Source organism: Trachinotus anak, unplaced genomic scaffold, assembly GCF_046630095.1.
Source record: "Trachinotus anak isolate AG129_WGS33_773 ecotype Australia unplaced genomic scaffold, CSIRO_AGI_Tana_v1 ptg000003l, whole genome shotgun sequence".
NCBI classification, from domain to species: domain Eukaryota; kingdom Metazoa; phylum Chordata; class Actinopteri; order Carangiformes; family Carangidae; genus Trachinotus; species Trachinotus anak.
In genome coordinates this window covers 13,750,715-13,770,197 of record NW_027273854.1, presented here as the reverse complement: position 1 = coordinate 13,770,197, position 19,483 = coordinate 13,750,715, and the positions used below count along the sequence as shown (strand labels likewise).

At 41.6% G+C, this 19,483-nt stretch overlaps 1 protein-coding gene across 2 annotated transcripts; it reads right to left on the bottom strand.

Annotated features, from left to right (window-relative positions):
- Positions 1 to 6,667: 6,667 nt before the first annotated feature.
- Positions 6,668 to 10,640, bottom strand: tob1a (transducer of ERBB2, 1a). 2 transcript variants are annotated; one of them, XM_071473933.1, is made up of 2 exons: positions 10,368 to 10,640; positions 6,668 to 8,838 (listed from the first exon to the last, which is right to left on the bottom strand). In XM_071473933.1, the coding sequence occupies exon 2, from the start codon at positions 8,622 to 8,624 to the stop codon at positions 7,599 to 7,601; it is 1,026 nt and encodes a 341-aa protein (XP_071330034.1). In that variant the 5' UTR covers positions 8,625 to 8,838; positions 10,368 to 10,640; the 3' UTR covers positions 6,668 to 7,598. The 2 variants fall into 2 exon arrangements, with proteins under 2 accessions (XP_071330034.1, XP_071330035.1); XM_071473934.1 differs by lacking the exon at positions 10,368 to 10,640 and adding an exon at positions 10,138 to 10,189.
- Positions 10,641 to 19,483: the final 8,843 nt, after the last annotated feature.

Sequence of the window (19,483 nt, the reverse complement as noted above, 5' to 3'; positions counted from 1 at the left end):
CTTGGAACTTGGAACTTGGAAAAAACATTGTAACAATATGTTTGAAGCAATTAAAAACACTGTCTTCTTTTCTTTTTTAATATGTTTACCACTATACTCCGTGAAAAAACAATACAACAAGATTGCAAACTAACCCCTAAAAGAATTTAAAATAAAAATAGTCTTCATGCAAAGTTGACTTTTTCTCTCTAAAGTCATTTTAAGAAGAATTTACTGTATAAGCACTGATGCACCTAAAAGGCAGAAATAAATGTGTAATGTAATGTTTTTTCCTTGGGGGTTGGGAGAGGGTTAGATGGAGGAATCTCTATCATAACCACCAAGTCTGGCTTCATTAGAGGCTCTCTGTGTGGTGCTGTTGGTTGACAGGGGTGCGCTACATTCCCCAAATCATTGCACAAACTGGGCGACACTACAGTGAGGACACTGGGGGAGGCTGGGTGGATACAGTCAACTCTTAAACTCTCACTCAAGATGGAAAGCATATTTTCACCTGACATACAGATCAAGGTCTGTTCATTCCATCGTCACTAAGTGTCTGACACAAAGGGAAAAACTGACGATATATCAGTTTTCAAAGAAATAGGAAGGAAGGCAGATTCTTTTTTCCAGTGGAGGGCAGCCAAAACATCTGCTTGACACTGACGGTGAATGATGAGACCAGCTGCAGGCAGTGAAAAGCAAAACTATTATGAGGCCAGTGGAAAAAAAAGGTCAGGCATATGTAACTCAAACATTCATACTATTTAGTGCAGTTACCTCCTTATGATGGATGTTTGCTGCTTCTGGGAACTCTGATAACCCCCCAATCTCTCTGCACCTCAGTTTGGGGATAATGTGTTAAGCAGTGCAAACATCAGAGCCGTGGGAAGTAACACTCTCAGGGAACATGAAAATGCGAATTAACTAAACATGGAGGTTAAACTGTTAGTGGAACATGTTTTACATTTACCAATGCAAATAACATGTCTAATTATGGTGTAAATGCATGTAAATAAGAACAGTGTCATTTGCATGGAGGTGCACACCCACCCCAACAGGTAATGTCAAGTTAATGTGGTCAATAGCACCTTTATCTTAAAGTGAGACTAAGCTAAATAAAGAACTAACACGTCCCTCCTCTTAGAAATTAAGTATAGAATTCACAAGAAATAAAAGGAACCTTTTCTTAGTACAGTATACTCAAAGGTTTTGATGATACATCTTTACTTGGTCTGGTATAATATTTTAACTTCAAAGATAAATAAAAGAGCTTAAATACAGGACTTGGCGAAAATGCCTCACACTCCTTTTACTTTGGTATTTAAAACAGTAATGTAGTAACATGTCGGAGAAAGTGAAATGGGGGAAGTGTGTGTTCAGGCCTGCACGTGAGTGTCCCAGGCAGCCTTATTAGTGGGATGGTTGAAATTCCAGAGACCTTAGTCAGTCATTGCTGTTCCAGCTGTGAAGATATTTCCTGGTGATGTCCGAACAGGTTCACTTAGAAAACTCTCAACTGCCGTCAAATGAAAACACTTTTCGTCAGAAGCTGTTACATTCTTGAATTATTACTTACAATCACATGTGCCTTTTGCCACTCTTCTAATTGTAACTTATTTTGCCTCTTTTTTGCCACTCTAACCACACACACTCTTCTTTTTTTCTCTGGAGGGAACCTCAGCCTTAGCATTTCTGGAGACTGACAGAAGTGTTCATTCACGATTACTGCCGTGCACCGCTGCCAGAAAATGACAGAGATGGCTTTATCGCTGCATGTTTTCACTTCCTGGCTCACTGATCCATATGGAAAAGAGGGGAAAAAGCTTCTTTTGACAGCTTGAGAATACATAAACCCCGTGAACAAAATGTTTTAGCCCTGTAGACACAGTTACAGAAAAGTCTGGGACTTGAAGTCAGAAGATGTATGGCCAGTCATCACAACAGTTTTTTTTTCCTTTAGAATGTGTAAATGTCATTAATGAAAGCAACAACTATTTTTTCTTAGCAACAGAGAACACTTTGCAGTGACTTGTAGGCTACAGATATTATGGATTAAATGGCTATGCAGGGAAATGTTCATATGATTATGTTGGACTGTGGTATCTCTACTGGCTTTTAGATAGGTTTGCTTTTCTGGATTCAGAGCAGGAAGTTGCACTCTTTCACTCTTTTCCGTTTGTGTACATGGATATATGTGTTTGTAGCATTTGTGTGTGCATTTTGGTTTTAATCTCCAGTCTTTCCAAGCATGCCCTGAAACCCTTTCCTCTCTCTCCTGGTTACAAATCAGCCTCTTTTGGACATTAAGCTTCTCAGACACACTATAAGATTCCTTTGTTGCTATAGTGTCCTTCTTGTCTTTCTTTCTCTCTCAGACACACACTAGGAAGTGATGAATAGCAGGTGTCCACCCTCCAATATCTTCCCCTACTCTCGACTCCCCACCATCACCACCAGCGCCACAGATCTGCAGATTGCACATTACTGATTAATCTCCACTTGACAAGATGAGTCTGATTCATGTTGCTTTGGAGGCTGTTGAAAGCAGCCAAATTCCACCAACAACAGAGGAAAGCTGGTCCCGTACCTCCAAAAATAGAGGTACAAGTCCCCTAACAAGAGCAATATTGAGATGCAGTATGTTTTAAAACATAAGTCACAACTTATATTTCTAAATGCAGCACATTTAGATATGTGACATGCTGAACTATCCTGTCAGAACATGCAGCAGTAAACAGATGTGATCAAAACTAAACCCAGACAAAATAATAACATATCAGATGTGAGATAAATCTTTATCTATACCCAATAAGGCAGAACACGTAGACCCGGAAAGCTTAATAAGAAAGCATATAAACAGCACAGCCTTAGTTGATTTACACATGGGTGAGGATTAAAATTAGGTAGTTAGTTTTCTGTTCCCACCCCTCTGCTGTAAAGTATCTCGGGGGCCCAGTGGCAGGTACGGGAGTGGTGTGATAGACTGCACTGGAAACCAAAGTGCATTACCCCAAGAGGTGTGGGGAGGGGGGAGGAGGGAGGCCCAGGACCCTGTGTTTGTTTTTAGTTTCCTTCTGCAGATAAGAGCAGCTGCAGTTTAAAGGGCTGGGCGCGTGAGTGTCTGCTGAGGATATAAGTGTACAAAGCAAACCGGACAACTCCCACCATGCATCAGAAATTCTAAATACAGTTTACAATGTGTGTGTGTGGCGGTGTGTACACAGGAAGACAGGAAAGTGTTATGACAAGAATCACCAGACACGCAATGCATCTATAAGACACCACAGAAAGCCCATTTATAAAATTCATAAAACACATGCATCCTTCATATACTACACATTAACCTCTGTAAAACTTAAGCTCTAGCTCTGTTTGAATTAGCACCAGCCAGTCTTAAGCTGCAGGGTGTAGCAAGTAGTACAACTCAAGAATCTATTTGAATGAATGTAAACTGTTTCTTGTCTGCCTACCAGCAACAGCTTGTGTGTTCCAAATGGGTGTGTGAGCAACTGTTTAAAGCAACTGTGTCAATACCCTTGGTAGTCACTTAAGCTTCAACTGTGAGACCAGTCAACAAATGTTCTCCTTAATGTGTGCTAGAGGCAAGATGGTTAAGAAGTCTAATCTCTTGCATTTGTTGCACACCCTTTACAACATAACATTTCTGCTTTTTTGCTTGCTCCAAAGAAGCATTGGGCGCAGGTTAGACTCTTCGATGTTGGGGCTGAGATCCTCTACTTTCCCCTGTGAGATGCAGATAAGGTGTAGTGAAGTAATGTTCAGAGGAAAGCATATTTCCCTCCAGCTTATCATTGCTCAATCGGCTCCAGCATGCTTCCAGAAATAGATGGGGCGAGGGGTTGGACTAAGGCAAGGGACTGAAAAGCCATTAACTGCTTTTTTGCTGAGGAGGGTGACATTACCATACGGCCTTGTCGGCTGGCTGGGACCACAAGCTGAGCTGAGCACCACCTGTTTTTATGACAGGCAAAGAGAGGTGGGGGGGGGGGTGGGCCTGAGGGGTGTGCTTGGCACTGCATTAGTATCAATAATGGTGCCAGGAGTGTTTCACTCTCACTCTTTTCCTTTCCCAGTCACATTACTCCACGTTCATCCCATTCCCTCCTCTTCTCTCTTAGCCTCTGTCTCCCTTCGTCTCTCTTTGCTATCCTGATTCCACTCTCAGCCTCATCTTACTTGTATTTTCTCCTCACTGGTATTCTTAGTGCTGTATTTTTATGGCATTCACGTCCTCTACATCACTCTCTCTCACTCTCTCACTTCTTTCCTCCGCTGTCCTTCAGTCACCCCTGGGGATGGAGGCATTGTTGGGAAGCAACAAAATATATGATTTCATGACTTCTAATACCTGTAAAATGTAATACATTTTACATTTTAAAATAAAAAAGACAATATTACTACAGTGTGTCACATGTATGCGTGTTGCAGGTAAGGGTCAAGGAGACATGTGTATGGTAAAGTTGGTGGTGACTTAGGTAATGTTACATTCTTTGAAAAATGAAGGTTTTGACGGATTAACAGAAATAATTTGCCTACAATTTAAGGATGGCATAACTCTTTTTAACATACTAAGTATTACAATAACAAAAAGTGGTGATAGTGATCCCTGGAGTTAATAGTGCACACTCCTTTTCATTTACAAATACAGGACATAACTGTTGATTCTCACACCCGCCGTAGAATAACACAACCTGGATAAAGAGAGAGCTGATGTGCAGTGCTGCTCTGCCTCTTCCTACACTAGCTTGGATAGTCACAGTGCTGAGTTGTTATCTACAGAAGACCATCAATAAAACAACCATGTTGAGCAGAACAGTTGTGCAAAACGAAATCATAATCCATCAAAGGTATTTTCAGAATGCCCTGTTCCACACAAACATCCACCCCAATGATCATACATGCACACAAACACTGTGCCACAGACCAAGATAAACAAACATACCCCCACCAGACTCTGTCACACTCAGTATCAGCAGCTGAGATAAACCCCCACACACACACTCTGAACTTTACACAGCCCATCAAGCCCCAAGTGTATCAGGGGACACGCAGACAGACAAGCAATGATGAGCCAGCCCCGGGGGGACCATGATATGCCGGGAGGGTCAGGGTGATTTTAGTCAGTCAGCGCTGGCATGATACAGTCCAGCAACCTCTCATCAGGAGCAACAGCAGTAACTCCACAGAGGTCTCAACTTCAATACTGGTCATCAAAAAATGTGTTTTTACTCTGATGCTGCAGAATGAGGTTTTTGCTGAGATAATACATTGAATATTAAAAAATCTTTCATTTACCGTCAGCATATATAACCTCAACTGTTATATCTGTTACAGAAACATCTCAAAAGCTTGGATTAACCACATTGCTATTCAACAATGCCCCTAATTATTGTAATCATTGCTGTAAAAATGTGCAAACTAATGTATCAAGCAACAATGTAAATGAATTTAAAAAATGCTACCTTATATGTCAGGTTAAGAGTTTATCTGAAATAACTAAGTCTCGGTAAATGCTCAGCCATTCTATTACTTTCCAACCCCAGTATATTGCAAAACTCTTAGGATGTACTTGTTTGCACCTCATTCTACCCTAAATAAAACTACAGCCAGTTATCTATTAACAGGCCATATCCTTGAGGACACTGGGTGAAATGTAACTGACCAGCTTGGCATTCAGCTACACACTCCTGAACATGTTTCAACACTGTTTTCCAGTACTGCATGGTGTGTTTTATTATTACAATTAGTCATGACTCTGCTGACCCCCTGGAAGGGGTTGTGTGTGTGGGGATATTTTCTGGCCTCCGCTTGACAGGGAGGTCAGATGGAGAGGAACAGCAGCCTGGAGCTGGTCGGGATTCAGTATCTTCCAAACAAGCACTTTGAGCATTCTGAGTAGATATCTGTTTAACCTGTCACCCACGTACTCTCATGGGCTGATGATGCAGAGAGAGTAACCAAGGCCAATTTTGTTTTTTCATATGATCCACTAAACATGATGGCACTTCATAGGTACATTATCAGATGTGTGTTTTCATCAGATAGGGGCCATCTATAAATACTTCAACCCGCACTACAAGGTCTCTGCCTGTGTGTTGTGTAGTTTATGCCTCTGAATTTTGTTTGATGGTTTAGCAGCCATGTCTTACATACAAGGCCTGGCTTTAGTTCAGGAGGTTATCAGGCTTGACACTATCACACACCCAGTATCCATATGTGTAATGACACTTGGCCAACGGGCAACTGTTAACCAGCACAGCCTTCATGGTGTGAACAAATGTTGCTGAGAGCTTGTGGTGACGCTTGTGTACTAATATATCTGAGCTACTGGCAGAGGATATGAAATGTGTTGCAGTATGTGATATATTATCTACTGTAGCATTAGTTCCTGATGTGATTCACTAATGTAACAAACTTACCCTGCAATCTGTCAGCTGTGAGTGAACTGTCAAACTGTTTGCTAAGGACACACCACTGTAGCAAACAGTTGAGTTAAAATGGATGTGGGCGTATTTAGGAAAAACCTGATTCTTCTGACTTCAGGACAGAATTCGGGATTTGCCCTGACATGTTAGAAAACCCTAAAATACTCTGCATAATGTCCTGTAAGACCTGCATCAACCAGCTCAACCACAAAAACCAATGACAAACTGAACAAGTGTAATTATTTTCAAGCTTTTTAATACAAACTTAATAAACTATCAGTCCCTCTTAACATGTAAGACACTGACTCCGAATACTTTGTTATACCGTTTGTTTTATCAAGTATTGCACAATGTAGGTACAAAATTAATATACGATTACATTTTGTCCATAATATAGCAAAAATCTTTAAACTCTTAACAGAAAATACAACTCTTATGTTTTTCAAAAAAGCAAATATTCTTAAATCCCACCACTACGGAATATTCTGTACACAATCTTTAGAATAGTCAATGTTTTTTTAAGATGGATTCATTTTATAATTTCAATAAAAAAAGAAAACATAAAGTTGCTGCAGCCATCACAGATCACTGGAGTAGTAAAAAGATATAAATGCAATACCATGTCGTAGAAACAATAGATACTCTGATATTTTACAAACTCTGTACTAAATTAAATTATACAATTAGAAAAAAGACCAGGAAATCCCACTTATTTATGCCAATTTCTTGAAAAATTGGCTGTGTCCAGTTATGTTTAAATACTGAAAGAGGCCATGACTTGTGGTGGTTTTTTTTTTGTCTTTTTTTATATCTTAAAACAGTCACATAAAAAAAATATTTTGTGCTTGGTTGGCAAAAGAAATAACAATGATGCATGTTGAAGTTTAGGTAACCAAGCTTGGACATCTTGTACTACAAGCTTCATCATTTAAGAAAGAAAGAAAAGGTATAACTCAAGGGGGCAAAGTAATTCACCCTCGGGCTCATGCTCTTAGACTCGTAACACAGATCTTACAGTTGACAAGTCACTTTTTCCTTTTATCCTTGACATTCTGTTCTTGTTTTTTTTTTTAATTTTTCAAAATGTGCATTTGTGTTTGTTTCCCCCCATCACATTATCTCTGGTCGTTTCTGTGTGAAGTAGTAGCTTAGGTAGTACCTTTACATGTACTAGTTGGCCATAACTGGCTGGAATTGCTGGTTAGAATACTGCATGTTGTTCAAGCTGAAATTCAAGCCATCCATAAGGGACTTGTCGTTAAGGCCACCGTAGGCCGCAAACATGTCGAAGGCATTGCTGTACTGCAGCGGGCTGAGGCTGAGCGAGCTGTCCCCAGGAAAGAGAGCACTCTGGCTGCCCTGGCCCTGCAGGCTGGGGAACACAAACTCCTTTGCATTGGGGGACAGGGCTGAGGGCTTCTGGTGCTGCTGCTGCTGCTGCGCTCCGAGGCCCAACCCGTACAGAGAGTGCATGGAGGTGGAGATGGCTTTCTGTTTCAGGAGACTGTTCACATTCAGGCCCAGGTTGGTGGGAGAGGTGCGTGCCACCTTGTTCGCAGCACTACTGCCGCCATTGTTGTTGCGTCCACTGCTCTTCATCTTAGTGGAGCCAAACTTGGTGGCAGCGAAGGTGGCTGTTGTGAAGGTTAAAGGCTGCGTGGAGCGGGGCATAAAGGTGGGGCTGACTGCTGCCGAGTGGCCGAAAGGAGGAGAAGGTGAGCTGGAGCCTGGAGAGGTGCCATTCACAGGCTCATTGATGGGCATGAAGACCTGTGCATCAGGGTTGAAACTGTTCTTGATCTCCTTGTCCAGATCAAGCCCCCCACTGTTAGCTCCACTTTCATTGCTGTCATCAACATACAACACTTTGACAGGACCTTTCTCTCCGATCTGATAGGACACCTCAAAGGGGTCAATCCACACGCTGAGGTCCTGGGGCAGGTTGTTGCGGACATCCTCAATGTCCAGCCCGCTCTCTTTGGCTGCCTTCTCCACCACAGGGTCCACCTTCTCCCCCACGTGAATGCATCTGAATCCTGAGCCCTTGTATGGCTTGTCAGGGTACCAGTGTCCCTCGTACTTCTGCTTCAGCTGGCGCTCTAGCTCCTCGCCAAAAATGTTGACCCGTCGCCTTGGCAGCTTGTTATACAGGTACGAGATGATGAAGTTGAGAGCTACTTGGATTTCAAGCTGCATAGCTAACTGCTGACGTTTACCAGGTGCGTGAAGAATAGGTGTGTCTGACCTTGAATGTGTCCACTGGGTCTGCTTTGTTTATCCGTGGTTGGCAACACAGATGCTCTCCAGGCAGGATGGCAAAAGCAACCAGAACTTGGATAAAATGGGTTCAAAAGCAAAAGTGCTGGTTTTGTAGAAGTGGTGTCCTTCCACAGGGTGTGATAATTTTTTCCTGCAACAATTAGTAGAGGAAAAAAAAAATGTAATCATTCATTTCAACATGTTTACATAAATTCACAAGTAAATGTAAATATTTTTAAGAGGCTGATGTTGCAATATTCACAACAGATCTGTTCGGGTCATCTGATCTATTTGGCTACTTGACACAACTATTATTACTTTTTAAGGGGGGCACAAGTGCCCTTTAATTATTATGCGTCTGTCTGAAGTACCAGTGCATGTTGGAGTTTTGACTGTGGTGAGCTCAGATTTCATAAGTGTCAGATTTGCAACCAGATAGGAGAAAATGCGCAGGTTTTGAAGAAATAGTAATACAAAGTCAGCTTTATTTATTGCTCATCTGGCACCGAGCTGTGCACATATTGTTTATCTGTCAAAAAGTAGCCATTGGACACATCGACCTAGCACTAGGACTCGGCAATCCTGTTACATAATAGGCGAGTGGATAACGTCCATACGGCAGGACACAGGAAAACGAATGCGAGGTTGCATTTAATGAAAGAAAACGGGTAAACCAGAGTGAGGAGGTGCCTCGTCAGTAATGCCTAACGACAGAGCAAATGATTTGAGTCGGATTTCAAAGCTGACAGTCGTGTCACTGGGGCTGGTTATATGCGTGCAGCAAACACCGATTAGTCGGATCGCTTCCTAGATTAAAAACAATGTCGAAATAAGACTTAGGCCACTATGGCTACACCCATATTTTTGGTAATTTTAGCACACAGAAGGGGAAATACTTCAACGTTAAAACACGACGTAATATAAAATGGAAATGCCACAAACTATAAAACCAAATTCAAGGAAATGAGCTGTGCTACAATGATCCTCCCTATGTAGAAGAGCTGAGCTGAAGGATACAGTGAGTGAACTTATCGAGGCTCTATAAATACCTTAAAGTTGATTTTTTTTTTTTTTTTTTTTCCCCCTCCTCATCCTATCGTGGAAAAAAAAAAGGAAACAGGAAAATAACTGCAACATTTATCGCCTCCCTCATGAAACTGCCCTCGAAAACAGGAGAAGGTTCCTGTCAGCTGCCAAATGGCTACAGGTCTGAATTCACCGTACAGGTTTAATAAAGTTAAGAGGCATATTGTTACATTTTAACAGAAACTACAGGGCTGTAATGGCGACAACAGACCCCTTACACCGCTGGACATTTTAAAGCTGAAAATTAAGTACGATACGGCAGGCTACACTGTAAAGTCACGATCACAGCAGACGTACTTCGAGCGTCTGTAGGAATCTTATTGTCATTTTTTTAAAAACTGAGATAAGAAAATAATTGACATACCATACACTTTTATCGCACGCAAGCGCCTGCATACACATCCACTCTCTATCTCACTCTGTCACACTCACTCACACACACACACACACACACCCCTCCCTAACTTAGTGGACTGACGCAGCAAATCAGCTTAGTGAGTATGAAAAGAGCTACAGTACGACAGCAAGCAAATTTACGACAATAATATTACATATTTCACAAGTAACAGTAACGAGTCCGGTGAAAATACTTACTTTTTTGTAAAAAATAAAGATTCTCAGTAGTTTTGAAGTACCGTTAGTTAGTGCAAATAGAAAAAAAAAGTATAAATACTTTCTTCACATAGAATATATTATCAACAATACAAAAAAGTATTCCAGTACATGTAGATTTCGGAGGATTGGCGTTTACGGTTTGCTTCGGTTTCTGTTCTTTAAGGTTATTTGTCGGTTTTTTTTTTTTTTCCTCTTTCAGCAGGCTTGCAGAGTAGCTCCCTCCTACTCGGGAGTTTTGCAACTTCGTCCCCCTTCTGATACAGTGCTGCCTTTATTTATAGCTTTCCTCCGCCATGGGCACGAGGTAGGCGGTGATGCGGTTTCAGAGGTCAAAACAATACGAGCGGCTGCGATTGGTCCGGACGGTGAGTCCCGCCCTCGACGTAGGGCCCGAGTCGTGCTCTCATTGGCTGCTCAGCAGTGTCGTTCAAAGACATATGATTCTGTGAAATGGGAGAGACGCCTATGATGAGCGCTTGCGTCAGAGATAACCTAGGTCTGCGCTGACAGCAAAAGGCAAAAGTAATTAATGTTAAGACAGGAACGATATTATATATGGAGAGATATCATACCTTTGTTTTAGTTGGCTTGAAACGAATACATATATCGATGTGAGAAGGTTGGATTATAGATGTTTTACAGGCTAAATCTGTTATCCAGGAACACACAGGCTGGTCTAACCGTCTTTACCAGATTATATTAGAGACACGGTGCCATTAATTGATGCACTCAAGCGCTCGCTGATCTTTTAATGCGTGTGCCACGTTAAAACCACACAGCATAGCACTGGAAGGAGTCCTTTTCGCGATTGTAATTACACTTATATCCCCTCTGCCGTAGATTATTCATACATGACTATTCATATCGTCACCTGTCAACGAAAAACTGCAGGAGTGTTTGATGAATGTATACTGCCTAAGAGGAGATTCCCTACAGCGGAACAATACAGCTGGCAGCAGTGTGGGTGGTGCTGAATGCTATCTAGAAAACACAAGCACTGATTGGTCTAAAACGGGGCAGGAGCCCTACGGTGAATGGTGTGTCCGTATCCAAGGTGCTGATGTAGGCTGCGCACGTCATTGCTCGGCTGAACGCACACTGTTGCCAAATTTAAAGTGCACTAACACACACACACACACACACACACACACACACACACAACAGGTATGTTCATGATATGAAGTCACTGCTGCAAAGAAAAGGTCGTTTCTACCATTTGAATTAAACCATTAACCACAATGATGAATGAAACAAACTGTCTACTGATTAATGCTGTGGCTAAATGTCAGAGAGGAAAAAGTGAGTAATAGATAGATAGATAGATAGATAGATAGATAGATAGATAGATAGATAGATAGATAGATAGATAGATAGATAGATAGATAGAGCAGCTGACAATAGGAAAATAAAAAAAATGAGAACAGAGACTAAAGATAGGAATGGATACTGCCACTATGTCCTGTATCTATCGGTCACTTTTGTCATCACAGCAGCTGGGCTCGTAAGGGGAAGAGAGGGCTGTTGGTCTGTGTAGCCCTGCTGACAGGGTGGACCTTTAGACATTCTTCATGCACTTAGGTTTGCCAAGCGGAGTCATGTGCTCGTCGTGAGCCGTAAATGTGTGCGAAAGGGCTCCCATGGAAAGTGCTGTGGGGATCAAATACATGAGACAGACGACAGGATCAGGCAGGGGCACAATAGAGGAGAGATTATATGTTTTGACGTAGCCCCATGGATTCAGACTCACATCTAGCTTTTATGGAGTGGAAGTGGGTGGGAGAGTGAGTCGGCTGCCAACAACACTGCGACTTCCACAGTCCTGGCAAGGCCTGGGTTGTTTTTACTGTAAACAGCTCGGCACACTGTAATGTCACATGTCCACCAGGACCAAAGCCAAATAGACATTCTGTGGTAAATGCTTTTCATGGCAGTTTACTGTATATACTGTGCATGATTCTTGTGCTTTTTTTTGGTAGTCGGTCGATTGTGTATGTGCCTTCTTATGTTGTCCACAGTTCTAATAAATAGCCGTCACCTGACAGGGCAAGGTCAGCAGCCATAATGAGGCATGTTAAGACTGCTATATTGTCTTAGGGTGTAATCCTCTAATGTATCCTCCACTCACTGCCACTTCTGTCACTTGTGCTTATGAAGGAGTGTAACACCCTAAGATCTCTAATCCCCCCATCGGTCTTCAGTTGGAGTCTGTGCTTTGACTCCAGGAATGAGAATGTGGGTTGAGGGAGAAATTACGTTAAATTAGTAATTTACCAAATGTTGCTGCTCATTTTCAGGTTTTATGAAAATCGAACTCATGAGGGCTTAGCTGAGCTGTGTGTGTTTACACTGAAGGAAGCTTTCACTGAGAAGGTGTGGGATATCTTGATATTTACTAACCCGCTTACATTTATTATTCTGGTGAATTGAAGGTCACCTTCAAAAAAAAAAAAAAACATTGTATTGCATAAGCGGCATTTGTCATAAGACCTCAACCTAACATCCCTGTAATAAAAACAAACTCGATCTCACCCTGACAACAGAGGATAAGCAGAGGCTGTCCTCCCTCACTGCTGCCCTATGACATAAACATACAGGCTCCTGTGATAGGACCATATACAGAAATATGCTCAGCAGCAGGCGTGTGATGGAACATCACAGACTGTTTCTGCTTTTCTCTCAACCAGTAGGATAAAGGAATAAGTTGAAGTAATATTTTGAGAGAGGAGGAACAGAAATCACATCAGTATTCAAGGCTTGTAATTAAAGACTTCTTTGCTGTCCAGTGTTAATACAGCAGTCACACATAAACAGAAGAAGGGCAACTGACACACAAGCAGAGGAGATTTCTCACACACTACCGCCTCCATGTCTGCCTCCCCTCCTTCCCGTCCTTTTATCCCTTTTTCGCCCCCTCGCCCTCCCTCCTTCCAGCTCAGGCGGAGAGCCTTTGACGTCACTGGTTGTTATTACTTAACACAACTCTGCAGAGCGCCCTGGGCACCTCGTAATAGACAGATGCTTTGCTCTCCCTTTGAAGAGTAAATGTGGTAGCGGGAGAGACATGCAACGAAGGAGACGGAGAGAAGGGGAGATGAATACTGTGGGTGCAACACTGGTGCTGAGTTCAGGACTTTCAGTGCATTTTGTTTTTGATCTGCCAAAATGATTTAATGATTTATTAATGCCAGAAGGATTTATTCCAAACTGAGACATCCGCAAAAAAAGTAAAAGTACTTAGTCAGAAAAATTCAACTCTCTGTACAACCTTCAATAGGAAGTGGTTACATCTTTGTTCCTTTGGTGCTGTTACCATTAGTTGAAGAGGTGAATTTATTTTTCTAAAAAAAGAGAAAGCATGTGTTCCTGGAACAGTAGATATGAAAAGGCCAATTATCTGAGTAGGGATATAGTTATTGATTTGGTGGGAAAACTGGTCGACTGCAGTTAGTTATAGTGGCTTGACAAGACAACACAATACCTACAATTCATCAGCACCACTTAGCATTTGCATTAGCAGTGATAAGAGTACTGAAGCAGACGTCAGTATGCCTCAATGCCCTATAGCTTTCATTCAGTATACATACTGAATACTGAATCTAAAAAATAACTGTAACCTTCATACCTTCATTATTCTGTCTCTAAAACATGAAACAACCATCCTGGTGGAAAATCTCTTTAACTAAATTTCATGAGTGACTGAGCATTTACACCAACAATTTATGGTGTTATCAGGGAATGACAAATTGTACTTGTTCTTTACTCTGGGACAGTCTGTCAGCTGTGGCTGCCCATTAAACATCATGCTTCAGTGGCCTGCAGTGAGTCACACACCATGCATGCACACGGAGGATTTACATGGTAAAGTGTATGTAAATACAGAGGTTATGTTATCAGTTGTCACGACAGCAGCGTGAGTACTTTTTCTTCCTGCATAGTCGCCTTCATAGCCCACTGAGGCTGTTACATAATTCATCCAATGACAGCCCACTGGGGCAACATCAATAGATCCATTTGCCATCTGCAAAGAGAAAAAAAAAAACAAGGCTGAAATACACAAGAGTATCCTAATATAACCAACTCTAAGCTGTGTAAAATGGCTCATTATTGCACCACAATTAGTTTCAAAAACATGAAATGAGGTTGCCATGTTTTTTCTGTGTATTTTTATTCATCCTATGTAGTGCTGTGTTGTTCAGTGAGTCATGCAAAAGACTGATGCTCTGTCTCCATAGATAGCATGATAGCCTATTTTTATCTCTGCTGTTTCATGTTGTGTAAGTAACGCACAAGCAGCAGTTGCATCTTCGCAGTCTTCACTTTTCTTTCACTTTCACCAAGTGGCGTTGCTTAGGAAAACCAGTGGCAGAGTGCTCCAGGTTTAAAGGAGCTATTTGTAAGTTTTGCTATCACGACATAGTCAACATGAGCATTAACTGCTGTTTATTTACCGGTCTTGAAACAAATGCTGTTCAGTCTTAAAGTTCATTCCTTTACTCACCAAGAGCTGCCTCCGGTGAATGAAAACAACCATCTTGCTTCCATTTCACCACTTTATTTTCCCTCTACTGAAGTTAGCATGTTAACCAGCTAGCATGCTAGCAAAGCAGTCTCAACACTTTCTGCACTGGAGAAGTAGCACTGCTCAGAGGGCATATTATTACCTGTTGTATTGTAAATACCATGAAGCCTGAAGCGCTTGACAAGACTGGTGAGTAAGCAGCTCTTAATGCTAACGTTGGCTATGTAGCAATAGCAAAACTTACAAACAGCTCCTTTAACTTCTAGACAGAAAACAACACGACTCAGTGGATAATGTCAGACACACAGGCATAAAGCCCCCACCACCACCACCACCACCACCACCACCATGCTATGACTTTACGACTTTAACAGCAGAAAGCAGGAGGGAAGCAGTCAGTATAATAGCTCTGTATGTGCTCTGTATGTACTCAACTGAGTACAAGCACACACACGCACACCACCCCACCCCCCAGGAGCCTGTATACATAAAATGTCTCAAATGATAGAGTGACACCTCCTGTGCCTCAAGGACATGGAGAATCAATTTAGTAATGAGACGTGGATAGTTGATGGAAAGATAAGAGGAAGGTGCCGAGGTATTTTTGATTCATCTGTGGCAGTGACAAGGCACATCACTTTGTGTGGTTTAGTGCCTGACATTATGTTGATTACTTTACTTTTTTTTTTATTCTGCACTCTTCTCTCTACCCAATCACTCATGACTTCTTCATGCAGAGTCCTCCATTAATATGACAAAACAGTAGGCCACACTGTGCACAGGGTGGAAGGCGGCTCGTCTGTTTGGTCTTGTGCATGTTCCACATCCTCTGAATGACACTTCAATAGAAGGAGCTGGTGATGTTAATAGTAAAAAAAAAAAGAGAGGTGGTAGATATTCTTCAGCATGTTACTTTATAACAGCACACTGTGTTATTAATTATTGACAGTAGCCGCTTACCACATCTACAGAATAAACAACCCAGTCTGGCAAACGCTGTGAATCCGTACTTAAAGACCTGGTACAACAGGTCTTCAATTCTATAAAGACAAAGTGAAATTTAGGTGACAGAAATTCATTTTTTTTAACACCTTTCACAACTTTTCCTAAATCAAGTTATTTTATTTGTATGTGGTTTTCTTGAGTTGTTTTCTGCTTTGTACGCAAACTGCATGGGAAATGAGTGAATTTATTTCCGGCCCACTGGCAGGTTTTTCTTATTCATCAGGTGAAAGGATTGCATTGTGGCACATTAGTCTTGTTTTCCATAGAAGAAACAAGCTATGTGGTCATCCTTATGTATAATTCATGTCTAAAAGACTGATTATGCTATTTCTGTGGTAATTCTGTTAGTGGTGGTCTCATTTCCCTTATTTAACATACAGCTTTTATCTTAACCAATATAAATATTTTTTTCTATCTTGTTGGATTCAGTTGAGACAGATTGCGGTCTGTCACAGCTGGCATCAGACTGGCTGAAATCTCTCTTGAGTGCTTTCACTTGTCTGCTCAGTATGCAGATAAGCACATACATGACATTTCTGTAAACCAGACCCTAAACTCAAAATCGGAACAAGACACATCGCCATCCAATCTTGGCTTTCTTTATTTTTGGCTTCTACAAAACTTCCTGGCATGTATGAACTAACGCCCCAACAGTCTTTCACTGTGGACAGGGGCACATTTGCATTCACATTAAGTACATTTGTGGCCAAATGTGTCCTTAACTACCTCCAAATGTGGCTTGAGGAATTCAGTGCATCCCAGTAGGTACATTCACGCCTACATATACAGCTGCTTACTTGTGATTGGTTCAATCAAGACACATTTCGGGGCTTGGTGTGACTCTGAGGTGTTGGGAAGGCAATAGTCTCCTGGTTGAAAGAGCGTAGAGGTGCAAGAATGGAAAGAGTGTGGAAAGGAGGGGAAATACAGAGGTATAAAGGACAGCTGGGATGATATGAAAGAAGAAATAGGGGAGAGAAGACGGTTGTGCCCTGAGGCACCAGGGGCGACATCTAAGGGTTTACAATGAGAGAGAAAGATGAAAGGAAAAAGAAATGAAGAAAGAGCTGGTATAGATGGAATGAAGGCCAGAAAAAAAATCAGTGGAGGGATGAAAAACAAACACTGACCACGGGACAAAAGATAACTTCAAATTATTTTCTGTTCATCGAGGGAAAGCAAAATCTATTTTATTTTCTGAGAGCAAAGTCAGCAAAATGGAGCCCACCTACTGACAGCAGAAGAACCCATGACAAGCACACCTCAGACGGTTTGGAGATGGTGGCTGCAGAATCTGATGCACTTATCATAATTCTGATTAGAACTGACCCTGGAAAGACACAGCGTGCAATTAGGATTCACTGAGAGAAATTAAAAGTAAACAGCAGGGGATGTCTGCCGAGAAGTGTGCCTGATAGATGAGAGAAGAGATAGAGCCAGACAACAGAGGAGGAGGAGGACGGAGGTTGAAAGAGAGGAAGATGGGGAATAACAATCCCACTGTTGTGTTTAATAGAGGGAGGGAGGGAGAATGGGAGAATGGGGGGGGGGGGGGGGGGGGGGGGGGGGGGGTATTCTGTATTCACGGCCGTGGAAAAATACTTTGTTGAATCTGTGTATTCAACTCCCCACACACAGATACACACTCACATTCATACATCTCTCAGCAGGCCAGGTCTCACATTCCCTGAATATGTAATCACATCCATCTGTACTAACCATATGTGTGCACGTCTACGTCAGGTATGTGTGAGCATGTGCGCTAAGTAATCGATGAAGATGGAGTGTTCACGCACCAGCAGAAATCTCATCTACCTGCAAATGAGATTCTGATTTTTAGATTTAGGTTTATAAACCACCTTTATTATCCTGAATTGTTCTGGTTGTGCTTCTTCCATAAGATTATTCAACTTGTTATCATCTGCCCTGTCACATGCTTGTGGCGTGTTTTTTTACAGTCATAATTTAAATATCTAACATGAAACCACTTACGGTAATAACAAGATGTATGCATGGCTTTTCATTTAGTCTGTAAGGTCTCACACTTTGCTTGCGTGGCACTTGTAGTTGCCCATTTCATGCCTGTGTTGAATATGCAAATTTGATCCCGCCTCAGAGGCTCTTATGTTATGGTTAGCACGTCCCCTTACTGTAAAGACAGCAAGTCAGTGCATTTGTGTGCATGCATGCTGCGTTACTTTGATGTTTCTTTGTTGACGCGCAACACTGAATTATTTACCAGCTTAATCAAGAGCTGATCCAAGAATAACAGTGCTTTCCATATATTCCGTATATAAACAGTATTTTAATACGGCTGCTCACTGTATCGTGTGTGGCCAAAATAGGTCAGGAAATGTTATTAATCAGTGCTGATGAGACTACCTTTTTTAAACCTGGCTATTTGAGGCCAAGAACACCGTGGAATAAATAGAAGTGTATATGAGAACAAACAGCTTTTTTTTTTTTTTTTGAAGCTGCAGCACTTCTTCAAATCTTAAGTGTGACTTTTAGCAAATTATCTACACAGATAAGAGTTATTCTGTGTATTCCACAACTACATCCACATCATCAGCACACTGACTGATGGCTAACCCCTGATTTCCCTGTTCTTTTGGCCCTGAGCCTGGACCAGAATTATGTAGCCACAGAGAGAGTTAAGACAAGAACAGTCTGCCTTTGCTTCATCCTGATGTCATCTGAAACAGTTGCTCTCATCAACCTGAGACAATGCATCTCCTTATTTCACAAATCTGTGGCTCTTCTTTACTGTCATTTATTTATAAATCAACAAACACTACTCTAAAAAGAATCCATTTTTTTTACCAGTAAAATCAATGTTCAAATCTCACATTCATTGAGTGCACTGTATCATATATAAATCATGTTGAATCAAATTCTGTTTATTGCTAAAACAAATACATTATTTATGGTGTTTGTTTCTTGGAATGGCTGTACATGGAAGGAGAGTCTATGTGTACTGGATAAACGCAGTTCTGGGTATATGACTCCCTATACAAGTCTTTATCTTAGGCTGGGGACTTACAAATACTTTGCCCTGCGGTGCATCTGGTTGGAGCAGACACAGTGTACCACATTCATAGTCCATAAACTGTGCCGGTCTGCTGCAGTGTTTCCAGACATCCTCCTTTCTTGGCTCTGCACAACGGCCGTGTATGTATGTGTTTGTGCGTGAGATGACAGGTCTATGTTAGGTCTCCTGCTGCCATATCAGTGAGTCACACACAGACATAGTTACATACGCACACACCCTGGTACCAGTGCATGACTCCAACAGCTAATGGTTCTACCTGTTTTGGAAACAGATATGGTATCATGGAGTAGCTGATGCATACTTTAAATGAGCACAGCACATTGCAGTAACCTTTCCCTTATTTAGCTTCTGTCCTGTGGAATCGGTGTGGTGGATGGTGAATTAGAATCAGCATGCAGGCAAATAATATAGATAGAAAGATAGATAGATAGATCTAGTTTTTAAAAAGGGTGAAACTCAGTGCAGTAGAACCTGATATTTCATCTTTTTTCCATGCATCAATGCATTCTTCTTCCTTGT

What these genes read in the sequence shown, in the direction of transcription:
- tob1a (XM_071473933.1), bottom strand. Translation starts at nt 8,624, where the DNA reads ATGCAGCTTGAAATCCAAGTAGCTCTCAACTTCATCATCTCGTACCTG.